This window comes from Oncorhynchus masou, chromosome 16, assembly GCF_036934945.1.
Source record: "Oncorhynchus masou masou isolate Uvic2021 chromosome 16, UVic_Omas_1.1, whole genome shotgun sequence".
Taxonomy (NCBI): Eukaryota; Metazoa; Chordata; class Actinopteri; order Salmoniformes; family Salmonidae; genus Oncorhynchus; species Oncorhynchus masou.
This window is the reverse complement of record NC_088227.1, coordinates 43,382,535-43,401,698: the sequence shown is the minus strand read 5'-3', so window position 1 is coordinate 43,401,698 and position 19,164 is coordinate 43,382,535. Positions and strand designations below refer to the sequence as shown.

The 19,164-nt window shown below is 42.2% G+C and overlaps 1 protein-coding gene across 3 annotated transcripts in view; it reads right to left on the bottom strand.

The window, feature by feature from the left end:
- LOC135557983 (protein-tyrosine kinase 2-beta-like) overlaps positions 1-19,164 on the bottom strand; it is a 61,239-nt gene that overhangs the window by 18,817 nt on the left and 23,258 nt on the right. For all 3 annotated transcript variants that reach the window (XM_064991737.1, XM_064991738.1, XM_064991739.1), the window contains 13 exons: positions 16,523-16,602; positions 16,335-16,397; positions 16,179-16,233; positions 15,622-15,762; positions 13,814-13,888; positions 9,256-9,357; positions 8,627-8,744; positions 8,432-8,471; positions 7,735-7,772; positions 7,521-7,562; positions 5,246-5,343; positions 5,038-5,119; positions 1,192-1,292 (listed from right to left, as the gene is read on the bottom strand). In XM_064991737.1, the coding sequence (XP_064847809.1) occupies positions 1,192-1,292; positions 5,038-5,119; positions 5,246-5,343; positions 7,521-7,562; positions 7,735-7,772; positions 8,432-8,471; positions 8,627-8,744; positions 9,256-9,357; positions 13,814-13,888; positions 15,622-15,762; positions 16,179-16,233; positions 16,335-16,397; positions 16,523-16,602 (1,035 nt within the window). The remainder of the gene's footprint in view (positions 1-1,191; positions 1,293-5,037; positions 5,120-5,245; positions 5,344-7,520; positions 7,563-7,734; positions 7,773-8,431; positions 8,472-8,626; positions 8,745-9,255; positions 9,358-13,813; positions 13,889-15,621; positions 15,763-16,178; positions 16,234-16,334; positions 16,398-16,522; positions 16,603-19,164) is intronic.

The window sequence follows — 19,164 nt, the reverse complement described above, 5'->3', positions numbered from 1 at the left end:
CATGACGATTCACGCATCATGGCTAAAATCATAGCATTATGGCTTACAACATAGCATTGTGGCTAACAACATAGCATTATGGCTAACAACATAACGTCATGGCTAACAACATAGCATTATAGCTAACAACATAGCGTCATGGCTAACAACATAGCGTCATGGCTAGCGTCAAGACTAACAACATAGCGTCATGGCTAACAACATAGCGTCATGGCTAACAACATAGGGTCATGGCTAACAACATAGGGTCATGGCTAACAACATAGCGTCATGGCTAACAACATAGCGTCATGGCTAACAACATAGGGTCATGGCTAACAACATAGGTTCATGGCTAACAACATAGGGTCATGGCTAAAAACTTGGCATTATAGCTAACAACATAGCGTCACGGCTAACAACATAAAGTAATGGCTAACAACATAGCGTCATGGCTAAGAACATAGCGTCATGGCTAACAACATAGCGTCATGGCTAACAACATAGGGTCATGGCTAACAACATAGGGTCATGGCTAACAACATAGGGTCATGGCTAACAACATAGCGTCATGGCTAACAACATAGCGTCATGGCTAACAACATAGGGTCATGGCTAACAACATAGGTTCATGGCTAACAACATAGGGTCATGGCTAAAAACTTGGCATTATAGCTAACAACATAGCATCACGGCTAACAACATAAAGTCATGGCTAACAACATAGCGTCATGGCTAAGAACATAGGATGCAGAGTGCCAGAGAGCTTTTCGCTCTAGGAGCGTGCAGAGGGCACACTGGACGCTCTGGCCCCAAGAAGTAGGGTTGATCTGAGCATTCTGACCTCACAATTGCAGTCAAGCACCCAAGCTAACAGGCTAAAGTTAGCTAGCTTGCTAGCTCCTTCCAGACATAAATGAAAGAACACCTCACTCGGACCATTTTACTCACCCTAGCAGAGCTGGTTAGGCTGTTTTCATGTTATCCAGAGCGTTGGTGACTGTAACTGTGCTGCTGGCAACAATTTAATTACACTTTTTTTTGCCGACTTTTACTCACACCGGCCATACTCAACGGGTGTTGAGCGTTTTTGTAAATTCATAAATTATTCTGCAATCTGGCACACTCAAAAATCGGATTAGATAGCCAGAGCGAATTTACAAACGCACCCATGTGTCATGGCCAACAACATAGTATGGCTGTGGTTCTCACCTCTCCATACTGGTATAACTCCATGACAATCCACACTGGTTCTTCCTCTGTGACACCAATCAGACTGACGATGTGGGGGTGCTTCAGGTTCTTCATGATCACTGGAGAATGGACAGGTTTAACCATACAACTTTTCCTTACATTTTGATATGAAGGTTACATTAGGGGAGGGATACACAGGGGTGCAACTTTCACAGTGTACAGGGGGGGACATGTACTCCCCCCCTGCCGACACACACATTTTTTTATATTAAATTTTTGTCCCCCCCCCAGTTTTATCATTGGAATGTGGTACAAGGCAAGGATGTGCTTTGGGACCATGCCCCTCCGAGCGGTCAGGGAGGCTGTTTGGAGTGTTAATCTGACTGGATACAACAATTATGATAATACTTACTAATAGTATGTATTTTTGTATTTATTTTATCTTTATTTAATTAGGCAAGTCATGAAGAACAAACTCTTATTTTCAATGACGGCCTACAGTGGGTTAACTGCCTGTTCAGGGGCAGAACGACAGGTTGGACTTCCGGTTACTAGTCCAACGCTCTAACCACTAGGCTACCACAGCACCGGTGTTTCTGATTGGTCAGAAGGGCATTCTAGAATGTACATTAAAACCAGATATCGGGACAGTTGGGAAAAGATATCGGGACAGTTGGGAAAAGATATCGGGACAGTTGGGAAAAGATATCGGGACAGTTGGGGAAAAGATATCGGGTCACCTAGCAATCATGACGCAATATGCACCTACACATGCAGACTGTACTTCCTACAAAGTTACAGAAAGATAAACCAACAACCACTCATGCTGAAATAGGATACATTGTAAACACAGGTCCAATGAGGAAAAGCTTAGCTCGCATTGATTTGTTTTTGCAGAGCATCTGATTGATGACCTAATGAGGTGAGTGATGAACGTACATTTCTCCTGTCCCCTCTGTCCCCTCTGCTGCTAACGATGTCAAACCCTCCCACATGTTTCTAGTTTCACCAACTATTTTCAGCAACTAGTATTTTTTTATTTATTCGCTTGTTATTGGCAGGTTGGCTAGAAACAAACTATTTAGCTCTGCTTCTAGCCTAGTGTTTGATATGCTATGCAATCTCCTTGTAATGAACAGTGTTGAGTGTCCTGACGAGAAGGAAAACTTTCCTAGCTGTGCCAGGCAAATATCTGGCATCATCAGCTCATTGTTATGGATGTAGTCCACATGAACGACAATAGAAAAGATCTTCAAAAAATGCAAATGCAGCTACTTTGCTGTTATTCTGGCTGCAGATGTCGTGACTGTGTTAGCTAGTTGGCCTCCTAACAAGCAAGGGACAAGGACAATGCCAGAGAGCATGGCTATGCAACATACAGGACGAACAACTGGGTCCATAAATATTTCTCTAGCAAACAATTATTTATACCTGTCACGTCCTGACCATAGAAAGCCTGTATTTTCTATGGTAGAGTAGGTCAGGACGTGACTTGGGGGGGGGGTTGTTCTAGTTTATATTTTCTATGTGGGGTTCTAGGTTTGATTTTCTATGTTGGTGACTTGTATGATTCCCAATTAGAGGCAGCTGGTTATCGTTGTCTCAAATTGGGTATCATACTTCAATAGCATTTTTCCCACCTGTGGGTTATGGGATATTGTTTATGTTTCGTTGCCTGTTGGCACTGCATTGTCGTCACGGTTCGTTTATTCTTTATTTGTTTTGTATTTAGTTAAGTTTCATTTTATTCATTAAAAGTATTTGGAACACAAACTACGCGCCGACCATCATTATTACGAACATCGTGACAATACCGGTAAACGTGTGCTTTAGTATTGTTTGTGGTATAAGCGGGATAAACATCTCAGTTCTGTACATTACGTTGGAAAAACTGGGCTCCGCCTTGTCCCGGTGCATTGTCCATTATTTCCACGGTAATGTACAGAATGTTGCAAGCCTTGTGATGTGTGAGCCAGGATGGAGCCTTTCTCCTGTTTGTGTAGCGTGAAGCAGCTTGATGTAGCCTACAAGTAGACCCCCTGGACAGGACTCTAGTCTTTCTCCTGTTTCTGTAGTGAGACAGCTTGATGTACCAGGACACCCCCTGGACAGGAGACTAGTCTATCTCCTGTTTCTGTAGAGAGACAGCTTGATGTACAGGACACCCCCTGGACAGGACACTAGTATATCTCCTGTTTCTGTAGTGAGACAGCTTGATGTACAGGACACCCCCTGGACAGGACACTAGTATATCTCCTGTTTCTGTAGAGAGACAGCTTGATGTACAGGACACTAGTCTATCTCCTGTTTCTGTAGCAGCTTGATGTACCAGGACACCCCCTGGACAGGACACTAGTCTATCTCCTGTTTCTGTAGGGAGACAGCTTGATGTACCAGGACACCCCCTGGACAGGACACTAGTCTTTCTCCTGTTTCTGGAGTGAGACAGCTTGATGTACCAGGACACCCCCTGGACAGGACACTAGTCTATCTCCTGTTTCTGTAGTGGGAGACAGCTTGATGTAGAGGACACCCCCTGGACAGGACACTAGTCTGTCTCCTGTTTCTGGAGTGAGACAGCTTGATGTACCAGGACACCCCCTGGACAGGACACTAGTCTATCTCCTGTTTCTGTAGAGAGACAGCTTGATGTACCAGGACACCCCCTGGACAGGACACTAGTCTCTCTCCTGTTTCTGTAGAGAGACAGCTTGATGTACAGGACACTAGTCTTTCTCCTGTTTCTGCAGTGAGACAGCTTGATGTACAGGACACCCCCTGGACAGGACACTAGTCTATCTCCTGTTTCTGTAGAGAGACAGCTTGATGTACCAGGACACCCCCTGGACAGGACACTAGTCTCTCTCCTGTTTCTGTAGAGAGACAGCTTGATGTACAGGACACTAGTCTTTCTCCTGTTTCTGCAGTGAGACAGCTTGATGTACAGGACACCCCCTGGACAGGACACTAGTCTATCGCAGGGCCACACCCCCAATCTCTCCTTAATGCTGAGTGCCAAGAAGTGGGTATACTCTAATTTTGCCAAAACAAATTCCCATATTACCTAAAGAAGTGGGTATACTCAAATATTCCCATAATGTGAACAAAAATATTTGATAAAATAATTGAATTCGGCTTTTACTACCACAGCCTATAAAATCTCATTGAATAACACATTCATTCATGACAATAAAAGACTGTCAAGGAATAAGGTTTTGAAGTCTCTGTCCTATATCTTGGACATATAAGAAAGCTCAGGAAATATTTAATGTTTTTTTTGGAAACATATTTAACCTCTTATTTTTGTTGGCACAAAACTACCTCCATATAATTCCATTTATTTGTATGAGTTACCGTGGTTACCTTCAGACTAGCCCTGTGACACTTGTGGGGGTCGTAGAGCAAAATGGAGAACACCATCGTGTTGGTGAGAATCTCGTCTTTCCACATTAGTTTTTTAGGCCAAACTGTTCGGATGCCACAGACGTTTTTGTGAGAAGATCTTCAGGATGTCTCCTGGTCTGACTAACACCGTTGTAGCTCTGCCACCTTCCACCAGATGAGGAAGGCCGACATCGGAGGATGCAGTGGATTGAGATGCAGCCCATACATTTTATTTTTTAATTCAGACTATATTGATTGGGATTTTTTAAATGATCTTTACTTTGTTAAACCTCATCAGGAGACCACTTTTGAGGTCTGCAAAAAAAATGTAATAAATTACACCACTGGTGCCAAGCAGGGTCCCATTTTTACAGTCTTTGGTATGACTTGGCCGGGGATCGCAACTTTTCAATCTCAGGGCGGACACTCTAACCACAAGGCGAGTGAGTTGGTGAAGTGTGATCAGTATTTGCTCTGTACCTGCTTCACTCATGAACTTCTCCATGACGTCAGGTGAACAGTCTTTGCAGGTCTTCACCGCCACACTTAGCCTCTCCCCATTCTGGTTCACAAACACAGAGACCAGACACACACACACACACAAAGTGAGATCAATATTGTGTTAAGTTAGACCCATTTGAGGTGTTAGAATTGACTGAGCGAGTAGGGTATCGGGAGACAGACTTGCCGATTTCTTGTACATTCCTTCATAGACCTCCCCGAAAAACCCCTCGCCAAGGATCCGTCCCAGAACAATGTCATGTCTGTCGATTCCATACTTCACCACTGGAACCAAGTATACAACAACACCATGAGTAGCTGTCATGGAACTTACAACTTAGAACATACAGTAGATCATAGAACATACAGTAGATCATAGAACATACAGTAGATCATAGAACATACAGTAGATCATAGATCATACAGCAGATCATAGAACATACAATAGATCATAGAACATACAGTAGATCATAGAACATACAGTAGATCATAGAACATACAGTAGATCATAGAACATACAATAGATCATAGATCATACAGTAGATCATAGATCATACAGTAGATCATAGAACATACAGTAGATCATTCAGCAGATCATAGATCATAGAACATACAGTAGATCATAGAACATACAGTAGATCATAGATCATACAGTAGATCATAGAACATACAGTAGATCATAGAACATACAGCAGATCATAGAACATACAATAGATCATAGATCATACAGTAGATCATAGATCATACAGTAGATCATAGAACATACAGTAGATCATACAGCAGATCATAGATCATAGAACATACAGTAGATCATAGAACATACAGTAGATCATAGATCATACAGCAGATCATAGAACATACAATAGATCATAGATCATACAGTAGATCATACAGTAGATCATAGATCATACAGTAGATCATAGAACATACAGTAGATCATACAGCAGATCATAGATCATAGAACATACAGTAGATCATAGAACATACAGTAGATCATAGATCATACAGCAGATCATAGAACATACAATAGATCATAGATCATACAGTAGATCATACAGTAGATCATAGAACATACAGTATATCATAGATCATACAGTAGATCATAGAACATACAGTAGATCATACAGTAGATCATAGAACATACAGTAGATCATAAAACAGAACATACAGTAGATCATAGAACACAGTAGATCATAGAACATACAGTAGATCATAGAACATACAGTAGATCATAGAACATAGAACATACAGTAGAACATAGAACATACAGTAGAACATAGATCATAGAACATACAGTAGATCATAGAACATACAGTAGATCATAGAATATACAGTAGATCATAGAACATATAACATACAGTAGATCATAGAACATACAGTAGATCATAGAAGGCAAATCTGAGGAAAACGCTAACGAAGTTCTATCAACACATTGCCTGTAGTCCTCGAGCATCAAACTCTCGACCATTGTTACTCTCCCTTCCGGGATGGCTACAAGGCCCTCCCCCGCCCTCCCTTCGGCAAATCAGATCACGACTCAATCCTGCTCCTCCCTTCCTATTGGCAGAAACTCAAACAGGAAGTACCCGTGCTAAGGTCTATTCAACACAGGTCTGAACAATCGGAATCCATGCTCCCAAAGACTGTAGCCGACGTGAGTAACTCCTTCAAGCGGGTTAACCCTCGCAAGGCTGCTGGCCCAGACGGCATCCCAAGCCACGTCCTCAAAGCATGCGCAGACCAGCTGGCTGAAGTGTTCACGGACACATTCAATCTCTCCCTATCTCAGTCTGCTTTCCCCACCTGCTTCAAGATGTCCACCATTGTTCCTGTACCCAAGAAAGCAAAGGTAAATGAACTAAATGTATATCATGAAGTGCTTTGAGAGGCTAGTTAATCACTTCACCTCACCCTTTACCAGCCACACTAGACACACTTCAATTTGCATACCGCCCCAATAGATCCGCAGACGATGCAATCACCATCAAAATGCACACTGCCCTATCCCATCTGGACAAGAGGAATACCTATGTGAGAATGCTGTTCCTTGACGACAGCTCAGCGTTCAACACCTTAGTACCCTCCAAGCTCATTATCAAGCTCAGGGCCCTGGATCTGAACCCCACCCCGTGCAACTGGGTCCTGGACTTCCTGACGACGCCCCCCCAGGTGGTGTAGGTGGGAAACAACACCTCCACTACGCTGATCCTCAACACAGGGGGCCCCACAAGGGTGCATGCTAAGCCCCCTCCTGTACTCCCTGTTCACCCACGACTGCGAGGCCACGCACGCCTCCAACTCAATCATCAAGTTTGCAGACGACACAACAGTAGTAGGCTTGATTACCAACCATGACGAGACAGCCTACAGGGAGGAGGTGAGGGCCCTGGCGCCAGGAAAATAACCTCAACGTCAACAAAACGAAGGAGCTGATCATGGACTTCAGGAAACGTGCTACTTACCAGACCTCGGTCGTTCATCAATCTCAGCGTAGATTTCAGATCCTGACCGATAGGATATTTAATGGTGTCAGTTTGTGGTCAAAAACAGATGGGTCAACTTGAGACACATTGCCCCACCCCCCATAGCCACTGTACTGATTTGAACAAAGAGTAATAATGAATTGTGATACTCGTCAAACAAAGATGAAAGCAGTCTTGGTAGATAATAACTCACCCATGCTATATCTGAAGCAACCTGTGTTTTCCATTTGACTACAGAGTGGGAGGAGAGACAGCCAGAGTAGAAGAAGAGACAGCCAGAGTAGAAGAAGAGACAGCCAGAGTAGAAGGAGAGACAGCCAGAGGAGGAGAGGAGAGAGCCAGAGGAGGAGAAGAGACAGCCAGAGTAGAAGGAGAGACAGTCAGAGGAAGGGAGGAGAGACAGCCAGAGGAGGAGAGGCGAGACAGCCAGAGGAGGAGAGGCGAGACAGCCAGAGGAGGAGAGGAGAGACAGCCAGAGGAGGAGAGGAGAGACAGCCAGAGGAGGGGAGGAGAGACAGCCAGAGTAGAAGGAGAGACAGCCAGAGGAGGGGAGGAGAGACAGCCAGAGGAGGAGAGACAGCCAGAGGAGGAGAGGAGAGACATCCAGAGGAGGCGAGGAGAGACAGCCAGAGGAGGAGAAGAGAGACAGCCAGAGGAGGAAAGGATCATCAATCCTGGGTTTATAGCTCCTCAATACACCAGGCACACTGTTACAATAACACTTCCTGTCTCGATAAAACAATCCGAGACTCACTTTTCACTTGCGCTTACATCCGATGTTCCAACAACTACTCTTCAATATGTACAGTTCAGTTTCAGCATAGTGATTTTTTATAGAAATTACACACAAAAAAAGCCCCAAAATATGAAGCTTTGTTTAATCCACTCACTTTGTGGGCAGATCTGGAAGGGAACATCGTAGATTGGCGTCTATGGGGTCACGACAAAAACATGGTGTTACTTCACATTGGTTTTAATTTGGAGGAGAAACGAGAAAATGAGGAAACCCACGTTGTGATGCACTCTTTCAGTGTTTCCCCTGACCATTATATAGACGAGGTGAACTTCCTGATTCCCCCTTTTACCTTTGTTAGGTCTGACGATAAACGACTCGTCAGTGGCGTGCTCCAAACGACAGTAACCATCAATAAGATCCACCATGTTCTCTGCCATCGCAAACTTAGTCACGTTGATAGACAGAGGCTGACGAAGAAGATACAAACCATTCACATTACTGACAATTACAAATCACATAGAAAAAAGAAAATGTTTTTATTAGCACTGCTTAAGTCAGGACACAGTGAGGCCTGGACCCATTATTATACCCATTATTATTATTAATGGTCTCAGAGTACTGACCTAGGATCAGCTTTGCCTTTAGATCATAATACATAGTTATTTAAACCTGATCTAGGATCAGCTTTGCCTTTAGATCATAATACATAGTTATTTAAACCTGATCTAGGATCAGCTTTGCCTTTAGATCATAATACATAGCTATTTAAACCTGATCTAGGATCAGCTTTGCCTTGAGATCATAATACATAGTTATTTAAACCTGATCTAGGATCAGTATTGCCTTTAGATCATAATACATAGTTATTTAAACCTGATCTAGGATCAGCTTTGCCTTGAGATCATAATACATAGTTATTTAAACCTGATCTAGAATCAGCTTTGCCTTGAGATCATAATACATAGTTTCAATGTGTACCTGTCTGGCTCCGTCTATGTCCAGATTGAGGAGGGCTTTGTTGTCACTCTGAGATAAACACTTGATGCTCTTGATCTGTTTGAAGTTCGCTAGACACACAGGCTGGGGGTATAAGAGAGAAACAATTAGCTGATACACTTAAAAGCCTCAGGTGAAGGGTGAAGTTGCCCTGTAGACACTGACCTTGGGTCAGTTTAGCATTTCCCCCACTAATGGTTAGGGTAAGTATTGGGGGAGAGGAAGCTGATTCTAGATCTGTCCCTAAGGGAAACTTCACCCTGAAGCCCACACAGGCTGGGGATGGGAAAGATGGGGATGAGGAAGAGATAGGGATGTATTACCTCTCCAAAGAGAGACACCCTTGCAGAGGGCGGCAGGGTTAGCCTAGTGGTTAAAGCGTTAGACTAGTAACCGGAAGGTTGCAAGTTCAAACCCCCGAGCTGACAAGGTACAAATCTATCATTCTGCCCCTGAACAGGCAGTTAACCCACTGTTCCTAGGCTGTCATTGAAAATAAGAATTTGTTCTAAACTGACTTGCCTAGTTAAATAAAGGTTAAACAATGAGGAATGTTCTTTCTTTTAGTTTTTTTGTAGAAGGATATAAACGTGTAGGCTGAAAATACCCTCACATATCACACACAGTTGAAGTCATAAGTTTACCTTCGCCAAATACATTTCAACTCAGTTTTTCACAATTACTGACATTTAATCCCAGTAAAAATTATCTGTCTTCGGTCAGTTAGGATCACCACTTCATTTTAAGAATGTGAAATGTCAGAATAATAGTAGAGAGAATTATTTATTTCAGATTTTATTTCTTTCATCACATTCCCAGTGGGTCAGAAGTTTACACACACTCAATTAGTATTTGGTAGCATTGCCTTTAAATTGTTTAACTTGGGTCAAACATTTCGGGTAGCCTTCCACAAGCTTACCACAATATGTTGGGTGAATTTTGGCCTATTCCTCCTGACAGAGCTGGTGTAACTGAGTCATGTTTGTAGGCCTCCTTGATCGCACGCGCTTTTTCAGTTCTGCCCACACATTTTCTATGGGATTGAGGTCAGGGCTTTGTGAGGGCCACTCCAATACCTTGACTTTGTTGTCCTTAAGCCATTTTGCCACAACTTTGGAAGTATGCTGGGGTCATTGTCCATTTGGAAGACCCATTTGCAACCAAGATTTAACTTCCTAACTGATGTCTTGTTGCTTCAATATATCCACACAATTCCCCTCCTCATGATGTCATCTGTTTTGTGAAGTGCACCAGTCCCTCCTGCAGCAAAGCACCCCCACAACATGATGCTGCCACCCCAGTGCTTCACGGTTGGGATGGTGTTCTTCGGCTTGCAAACTTCTCCCTTTCTCCTCCAAACATAACGATGGTCATTATGGTCAAACAGTTCTATGTTTGTTTCATCAGACCAGAGGACATTTCTCCAAAAAGTACGATCTTTGTCCCCATGTGCAGTTGCAAACCGTAGTCTGGCTTTTTTAATGGCGGTTTTGGAGCAGTGGCTTCTTCCTTGCTGAGCGGCCTTTAAGGTTATGTCGATATAGGACTCGTTTTACTGTGGATATAGATACTTTTGTACCTGTTTACAGCATCTTTTGGAAATTGCTCCCAAGGATGATCCAGACTTGTGGAGGTCTACAATTTTATTTCTGAGGTCTTGGCTGATTTCTTTAGATTTTCTCATGATGTCAAGCAAAGAGGCACTGAGTTTGAAGTTAGGCCTTGAAATACATCCACAGGTACACCTCCAATTGACTCAAATTATGTCAATTATCCTATCAGAAGCTTCTAAAGCCATGAAATAATTTTCTGGAATTTTCCAAGCTGTGTGAAGGCACAGTCAACTTAGTGTATGTAAACTTCTGACCCACTGGAATTGTGATATAGTGAATAATAAGTGAAATAATCTGTTAGTAAACCATTTTTGGGAAAATTACTTGTGTCATGCACAAAGTAGGTGTCCTAACGGACTTGCCAGAACTATAGTTTGCTTGTTAACAATGTGTGGAGTGGTTGAAAAACGTGTTTTAATGACTCCAACCTAAGTGTATGTAAACTTCCGACTTCAACTGTAGTTATTTTTATTTGATTTGCATGTTTCCCACACAGCTCCTTCTGCTGCGATCTGATTGGGTCAGTGCTGACTGTGAACCTATTATGCCCACCTGTGTGAGGCCTGTACAGTTGTCGTAACATTCTCCCTATGCACCCTGAAGAAGGGCTCATACCCTAAACATTCGTGTGGCAAAAAAAATACATGTTCATTTCAGGTCATTCACCAGAGTGCTGAGCTATTTCTGGATTACAGAGAAGGATTACAGAGGAGGATTACAGAGGAGGATTACAGAGGAGGATTACAGAGGAGGATTATAGAGGAGGATAATAGAGGATAATAGAGGAGGATTATAGAGGAGGATTATAGAGGAGGATTACAGAGGAGGATTACAGAGGAGGATTATAGAGGAGGATAATAGAGGAGGATTATAGAGGAGGATTATAGAGGAGGATTATAGAGGAGGATTATAGAGGAGGATTATAGAGGAGGATAATAGAGGATAATAGAGGAGGATTATAGAGGAGGATTATAGAGGAGGATAATAGAGGATAATAGAGGAGGATTATAGAGGGGGATTATAGACAGGGAACAGAGGAGGATTATAGACAGTGTCTTCGGAAAGTATTCTGACCCCTTGAGTTTTTCAACATTTTGTTACATTACAGCCTTATTCTAAAATTGAATAAATATTCTTAAAAAATCAGCAATCTGCACGCAATACCCCATAATGACAAAGCAAAAACAGGTTTCTATAATTTTTTTAGAATGTGTGTATAAATATATAAATATATATATATATACAAATACCGTATTTACATAAGTATTCAGACCCTTTACCAAGAGACTCAAAATTGAGCTCAGGTGCATCCTGTTTCCATTGATCTTCCTTGAGATGTTTCTACAACTTGATTGGAGTCCAACTGTGGTGAATTAAATTGATTGGACATGATTTGGAAAGGGACACACCTCTCTATATAAGGTCCAACACCTGACAGTGCATGTCAGAGCAAAAACCAAGCCATGAAGTCAAAGGAATTGTCCTTAAAGCTCCAAGACAGGATTGTATCGAGGCTGGAGAAGGGTACCAAAACATTTCTGCAGCATTGAAGGTCACCAGGAACACATTGGCCTCCATAATTCTTCAAATGGAAGAAGTTTGGAACCACCAAGATTCTTCCTAGAGCTGGCAGCCCCGCCAAACTGACCAATCGGGGAAGGCACCTTTGTCAGGGAGGTGACCAAGAACCCGATGATCACTCTGACAGAGCTCTAGAGTTCCTCTGTGGAGATGAGAGAACTTTCCAGAACGACAACCATCTCCACAGCACTCCACCAATCAGGCCTTTATGGTAGAGTGGCCAGACAGAAGCCACTCCTCAGTAAAAGGCACATGACATCCCACTTGGAGTTTGCCAAAAGGCACCTAAAGACTCGCAGATCATGAGAAACAAGATTCCTTGGTCAGATAAAACCAAGATTGAACTCTTTGGCTTGAATGCCAAGCGTCACGCCTGGAGGAAACCTGACACCAACTCTATGGTGAAGCATGGTGGTGGCAGCATCATGTTTTGGGGATGTTTTTTCAGCGGCAGGGACTGGGAGACCAGTCAGGATCGAGGCAAAGATGAACGGAGCAAAGTACAGAGAGATCCTTGATGAAAACCTGCTCTGGAGCGCTCAGGACCTCAGACTGGGGCAATGGATCACCTTCCAACAGGACAACGACCCTAAGCACACAGCCAAGACAACTCAGGAGAGGCTCCAGGACAAGTCTCTGAATGTCTTTGAGTGGCCCAGCCAGAGCCCGGACTTGAACCCGATTGAACATTTCTGGACACACGTGAAAATAGTTGTGCAGCAACGCTCCCCATCCATCCTGACAGAGTTTGAGAGGATCTGCAGAGAGGAATGGGAGAAACCCCCCAAATAGAGGTGTGCCAAGCTTGAAGCATCAAACCTAAGAAGACTTGAGTCTGTAATCGCTGCCAAAGGTGCTTCAACAAAGTACTGAGTAAAGGGTCTGAATACTAATGTAAATGGGATGTTTGTTTTTTATTTTTAATACATTTATGGGGTATTGTGTGTAGATTGATGAGGGGTAAAAAAAAATCTATTTAATCCATTTTAGAATAAGAGTGTAACATAACAAAATTTTGAAAATTCAAGGGGTCTGAATACTTTCCGAATGCACTGTAAACAGTTAACATCACTGAATCTTTCTGGGTTAGTGTAAACCGATAACACCACTGAATCTTTCTGGGTTAGTGTAAACCGATAACACCACTGAATCTTTCTGGGTTAGTGTAAACCGATAACACCCCTGAATCTTTCTGGGTTAGTGTAAACAGTTAACATCACTGCATCTTTCTGGGTTAGTGTAAACCGATAACACCATTGAATCTTTCTGGGTTAGTATATACAGTTAACACCCTGCCTACCACTGAACCTTTCTGGGTTAGTGTCAACAGTTAACATCCTGCTTACTGCTGAGTCTTTGTGGGTGCGTTGGCGAATGCCCCTGGCTCCTATCACCAGCTCTACTGACAGACTCCAGCCTTGCTGTGGACAAACAGTGGGGTTGCAAGTTAACTTTCATTTCTTGACAAACTTCAGACTATAATTGTAGATTCTTGAAACCCCACTAAAAAACGTTGGCAGTTACAAACGAATTAGGAAAGTCCACACTTGGGTATTCGCAGTGCATTTGAGGTCAGGTATTTGCAGTGCATTTGAGGTCAGGTATTTGCAGTGCATTTGAGGTCAGGTATTTGCAGTGAGGTCAGGTATTTGCAGTGAGGTCTGGTATTTGCAGTGCATTTGAGATCAGGTATTTGCAGTGAGGTCAGGTATTTGCAGTGCATTTGAGATCAGGTATTTGCAGTGAGGTCAGGTATTTGCAGTGCATTTGAGATCAGTTATTTGCAGTGAGGTCAGGTATTTTCAGTACATTTGAGATCAGGTATTTGCAGTGCATTTGAGGTCAGGTATTTGCAGTGAGGTCAGGTATTTGCAGTGAGGTCTGGTATTTGCAGTGCATTTGAGATCAGGCATTTGCAGTGAGGTCAGGTATTTGCAGTGCATTTGAGGTCAGGTATCTGCAGTGCATTTGAGGTCAGGTATTTGCAGTTTGGTCAGGTATTTGCAGTGCATTTGAGGTCAGGTATTTGCAGTGAGGTCAGGTATTTGCAGTGAGGTCAGGTATTTGCAGTGCATTTGAGATCAGGTATTTGCAGTGAGGTCAGGTATTTGCAGTGCATTTGAGGTCAGGTATTTGCAGTGAGGTCAGGTATTTGCAGTGAGGTCTGGTATTTGCAGTGCATTTGAGATCAGGTATTTGCAGTGAGGTCAGGTATTTGCAGTGCATTTGAGATCAGGTATTTGCAGTGCATTTGAGGTCAGGTATTTGCAGTGCATTTGAGGTCAGGTATTTGCAGTGAGGTCAGGTATTTGCAGTTTGGTCAGGTATTTGCAGTGCATTTGAGGTCAGGTATTTGCAGTGAGGTCAGGTATTTGCAGTGCATTTGAGGTCAGGTATTTGCAGTGAGGTCAGGTATTTGCAGTGCATTTGAGATCAGTTATTTGCAGTGAGGTCAGGTATTTGCAGTACATTTGAGATCAGGTATTTGCAGTGCATTTGAGGTCAGGTATTTGCAGTGCATTTGAGGTCAGGTATTTGCAGTGCATTTGAGGTCAGCTATTTGCAGTGAGGTTAGGTATTTGCAGTGTATTTGAGGTCAGGTATTTGCAGTGACGTCAGGTATTTACAGTGCATTTGATATCAGGTATTTGCAGTGAGGTCAGGTATTTGCAGTGCATTTGAGGTCAGGTATTTGCAGTGAGGTCAGGTATTTGCAGTGCATTTGAGATCAGTTATTTGCAGTGAGGTCAGGTATTTGCAGTACATTTGAGATCAGGTATTTGCAGTGCATTTGAGGTCAGGTATTTGCAGTGCATTTGAGGTCAGGTATTTGCAGTGCATTTGAGGTCAGCTATTTGCAGTGAGGTTAGGTATTTGCAGTGTATTTGAGGTCAGGTATTTGCAGTGACGTCAGGTATTTACAGTGCATTTGATATCAGGTATTTGCAGTGAGGTCAGGTATTTGCAGTGAGGTCAGGTATTTGCAGTGAGGTCAGGTATTTGCAGTGAGGTCAGGTATTTGCAGTGCATTTGAGATCAGGTATTTGCAGTGAGGGCAGGTATTTGCAGTGAGGTCAGGTATTTGCAGTGCATTTGAGGTCAGGTGTTTGCAGTGCATCCTCTTGTTGTATGTAAAGCCAGCAGCAACACTCACCACCAGTTCACAAGGGTAGACCTCTTCGCCAATGGTGATGAAGTCGGTGAGTGTCTGGAAGAAGCTAACCATACACTCATCCTCCTTCAGAGTAGCGTACTGCTGGAACGTCTGCTGGATCATCTTACGAAGATGACGAGACTGGGACAGAACATCACAACATTATATTAATGAAACTAATTGTTTCTGTTCGTAATAGTGACCCTAACCCCCCCTTCTAATTGAGTAACGTACTGCTGGAACGTCTGCTGGATCATCTTACGAAGATGACGAGACTGGGACAGAACATCACAACATTATATTAATGAAACTAATTGTGTCTGTTAGTAATAGTGACCCTAACCCCCCCCCCCCACACACACTTTCATCATAACCCTACGTCACATGGTGGACAAATACATTTTTGAGGAGGGTAAACAACACTGCTAGCGTAGAAAATTATCAGAAATTATCCTTGTTGACGTAAAAGTGAAGTAGGCTCATTGACACTCGTAGAAACTTACAATAATATTTTAAACGATCGTGCGGATATCAAAAAAACAAATGTATAAATGCACCTTCATGCTGTCAATGAGCTCCTGTGGGAAGAACAGGTTCAGCCCCACGTCCTTCCTTCATTGGAGAGACCAGGTAGAATCAAACAACCAATCAAACGTCATGGAAGGTTAGTAGGTTAGTAGGGAGAAGAAGAAGAAACAAACGTACATACTTACTCTAACACTTCAAAGTTGGACTTTTTCTCCAGGCCTTTAGCATTCATGTCTTTATAGAACCTCCTGAAGGCAAAGCAGAAGAGACAACACAACATGACGTGCCAAACGAAGCCCTATACGGACCAAGCCAACTGTCATGTGTTGACGCTGTCTAATACAATATCCAGAAGGGAAATCCACAACCTCACCTGATCTCCAGACATCCCAGCTGCAGGGCCATTCCATCACTGACTTTACTGGCATGGTACTGCATGTAGTCACTACGCACCTAACACAGGCAAATACCGAGAGAACACATTCATTCTTAGCTGTATGTAAGCACTACACATCTACAGTATCCACACAAGCACCAGACATCAGCGAGTTGTCTTGGATGATGAAGATCTGAAAAGCATTAATGTGTTCTTTACAGACAGAATACCATTTTTCTCTCCATAGAGTATCAATGTGTTCTCTCCATAGAGTATCAATGTGTTCTCCCCATAGAGTATCAATGTGTTCTCTCCATAGAGTATCAATGTGTTCTCTCCATAGAGTATCAATGTGTTCTCTCCATAGAGTATTAATGTGTTCTCCCCATAGAGTATCAATGTGTTCTCTACATAGAGTATCAATGTGTTCTCTCCATAGAGTATTAATGTGTTCTCTCCATAGAGTATCAATGTGTTCTCTCCATAGAGTATCAATGTGTTCTCTCCATAGAGTATTAATGTGTTCTCCCCATAGAGTATCAATGTGTTCTCTCCATACAGTATAAATGTGTTCTCCCCATAGAGTATCAATGTGTTCTCTCCATAGAGTATCAATGTGTTCTCTCCATAGAGTATTAATGTGTTCTCCCCATAGAGTATCAATGTGTTTTCACCACAGAGTATCAATGTGTTCTCTCCATAGAGTATCAATGTGTTCTCTCCATAGAGTATTAATGTGTTCTCTCCACAGAGTATCAATGTGTTCTCTACATAGAGTATCAATGTGTTCTCTCCATAGAGTATTAATGTGTTCTCTACATAGAGTATCAATGTGTTCTCTCCATAGAGTATTAATGTGTTCTCCCCATAGAGTATCAATGTGTTTTCACCACAGAGTATCAATGTGTTCTCTCCATAGAGTATCAATGTGTTCTCTCCATAGAGTATTAATGTGTTCTCTCCACAGAGTATCAATGTGTTCTCTACATAGAGTATCAATGTGTTCTCTCCACAGAGTATCAATGTGTTCTCTCCATAGAGTATCAATGTGTTCTCTCCATAGAGTATTAATGTGTTCTCTCCATAGAGTATCAATGTGTTTTCACCACAGAGTATCAATGTGTTCTCTCCACAGAGTATCAATGTGTTCTCTCCACAGAGTATCAATGTGTTCTCTCCATAGAGTATCAATGTGTTCTCTCCATAGAGTATCAATGTGTTCTCTCCATAGAGTATCAATGTGTTCTCTCCATAGAGTATCAATGTGTTCTCTCCATAGAGTATCAATGTGTTCTCTCCATAGAGTATCAATGTGTTCTCTCCATAGAGTATTAATGTGTTCTCTACATAGAGTATCAATGTGTTCTCTCCATAGAGTATCAATGTGTTCTCTCCATAGAGTATAAATGTGTTCTCTCCATAGAGTATCAATGTGTTCTCTACATAGAGTATCAATGTGTTCTCTCCATAGAGTATTAATGTGTTCTCTACATAGAGTATCAATGTGTTCTCTACATAGAGTATCAATGTGTTCTCTACATAGAGTATCAATGTGTTCTCTACATAGAGTATCAATGTGTTCTCTACATAGAGTATCAATGTGTTCTCTCCATAGAGTATCAATGTGTTCTCTACATAGAGTAGTAATGTGTTCTCTCCACAGAGTATCAATGTGTTCTCTACATAGAGTAGTAATGTGTTCTCTCCACAGAGTATCAATGTGTTCTCTACATACAGTATCAATGTGTTCTCTCCATAGAGTATTAATGTGTTCTCTCCATAGAGTATCAATGTGTTCTCTCCATAGAGTATCAATGTGTTCTCTCCATAGAGTATCAATGTGTTCTCTCCATAGAGTATCAATGTGTTCTCTCCATAGAGTATCAATGTGTTCTCTCCATAGAGTAGTAATGTGTTCTCTACATAGTCAGAGTATCAGTGTTCTCTCCATAGAGTATTAATGTGTTCTCTCCACGGAGTAGTAATGTGTTCTCTCCACAGAGTATCAATGTGTTCTCTCCATAGAGTAGTAATGTGTTCTCTCCACAGAGTATCAATGTGTTCTCTCCATAGAGTATCAATGTGTTCTCTCCATAGAGTATCAATGTGTTCTCTCCATAGAGTATCAATGTGTTCTCTCCATAGAGTATCAGTGTTTTCACCACAGAGTATCAATGTGTTCTCTCCATAGAGTATCAATGTGTTCTCTCCATAGAGTATCAGTGTTTTCACCACAGAGTATCAATGTGTTCTCTCCATAGAGTATCAATGTGTTCTCTCCATAGAGTATCAATGTGTTCTCTCCATAGAGTAGTAATGTGTTCTCTCCATAGAGTATCAATGTGTTCTCTCCATAGAGTATCAATGTGTTCTCTCCACAGAGTATCAATGTGTTCTCTCCATAGAGTATCAATGTGTTCTCTCCACAGAGTATCAATGTGTTCTCTCCATAGAGTATCAATGTGTTCTCTCCATAGAGTATCAATGTGTTCTCTCCATAGAGTATCAATGTGTTCTCTCCATAGAGTATCAATGTGTTCTCTCCATAGAGTATCAATGTGTTCTCTCCATAGAGTATCAATGTGTTCTCTCCATAGAGTATCAATGTGTTCTCTCCATAGAGTAGTAATGTGTTCTCT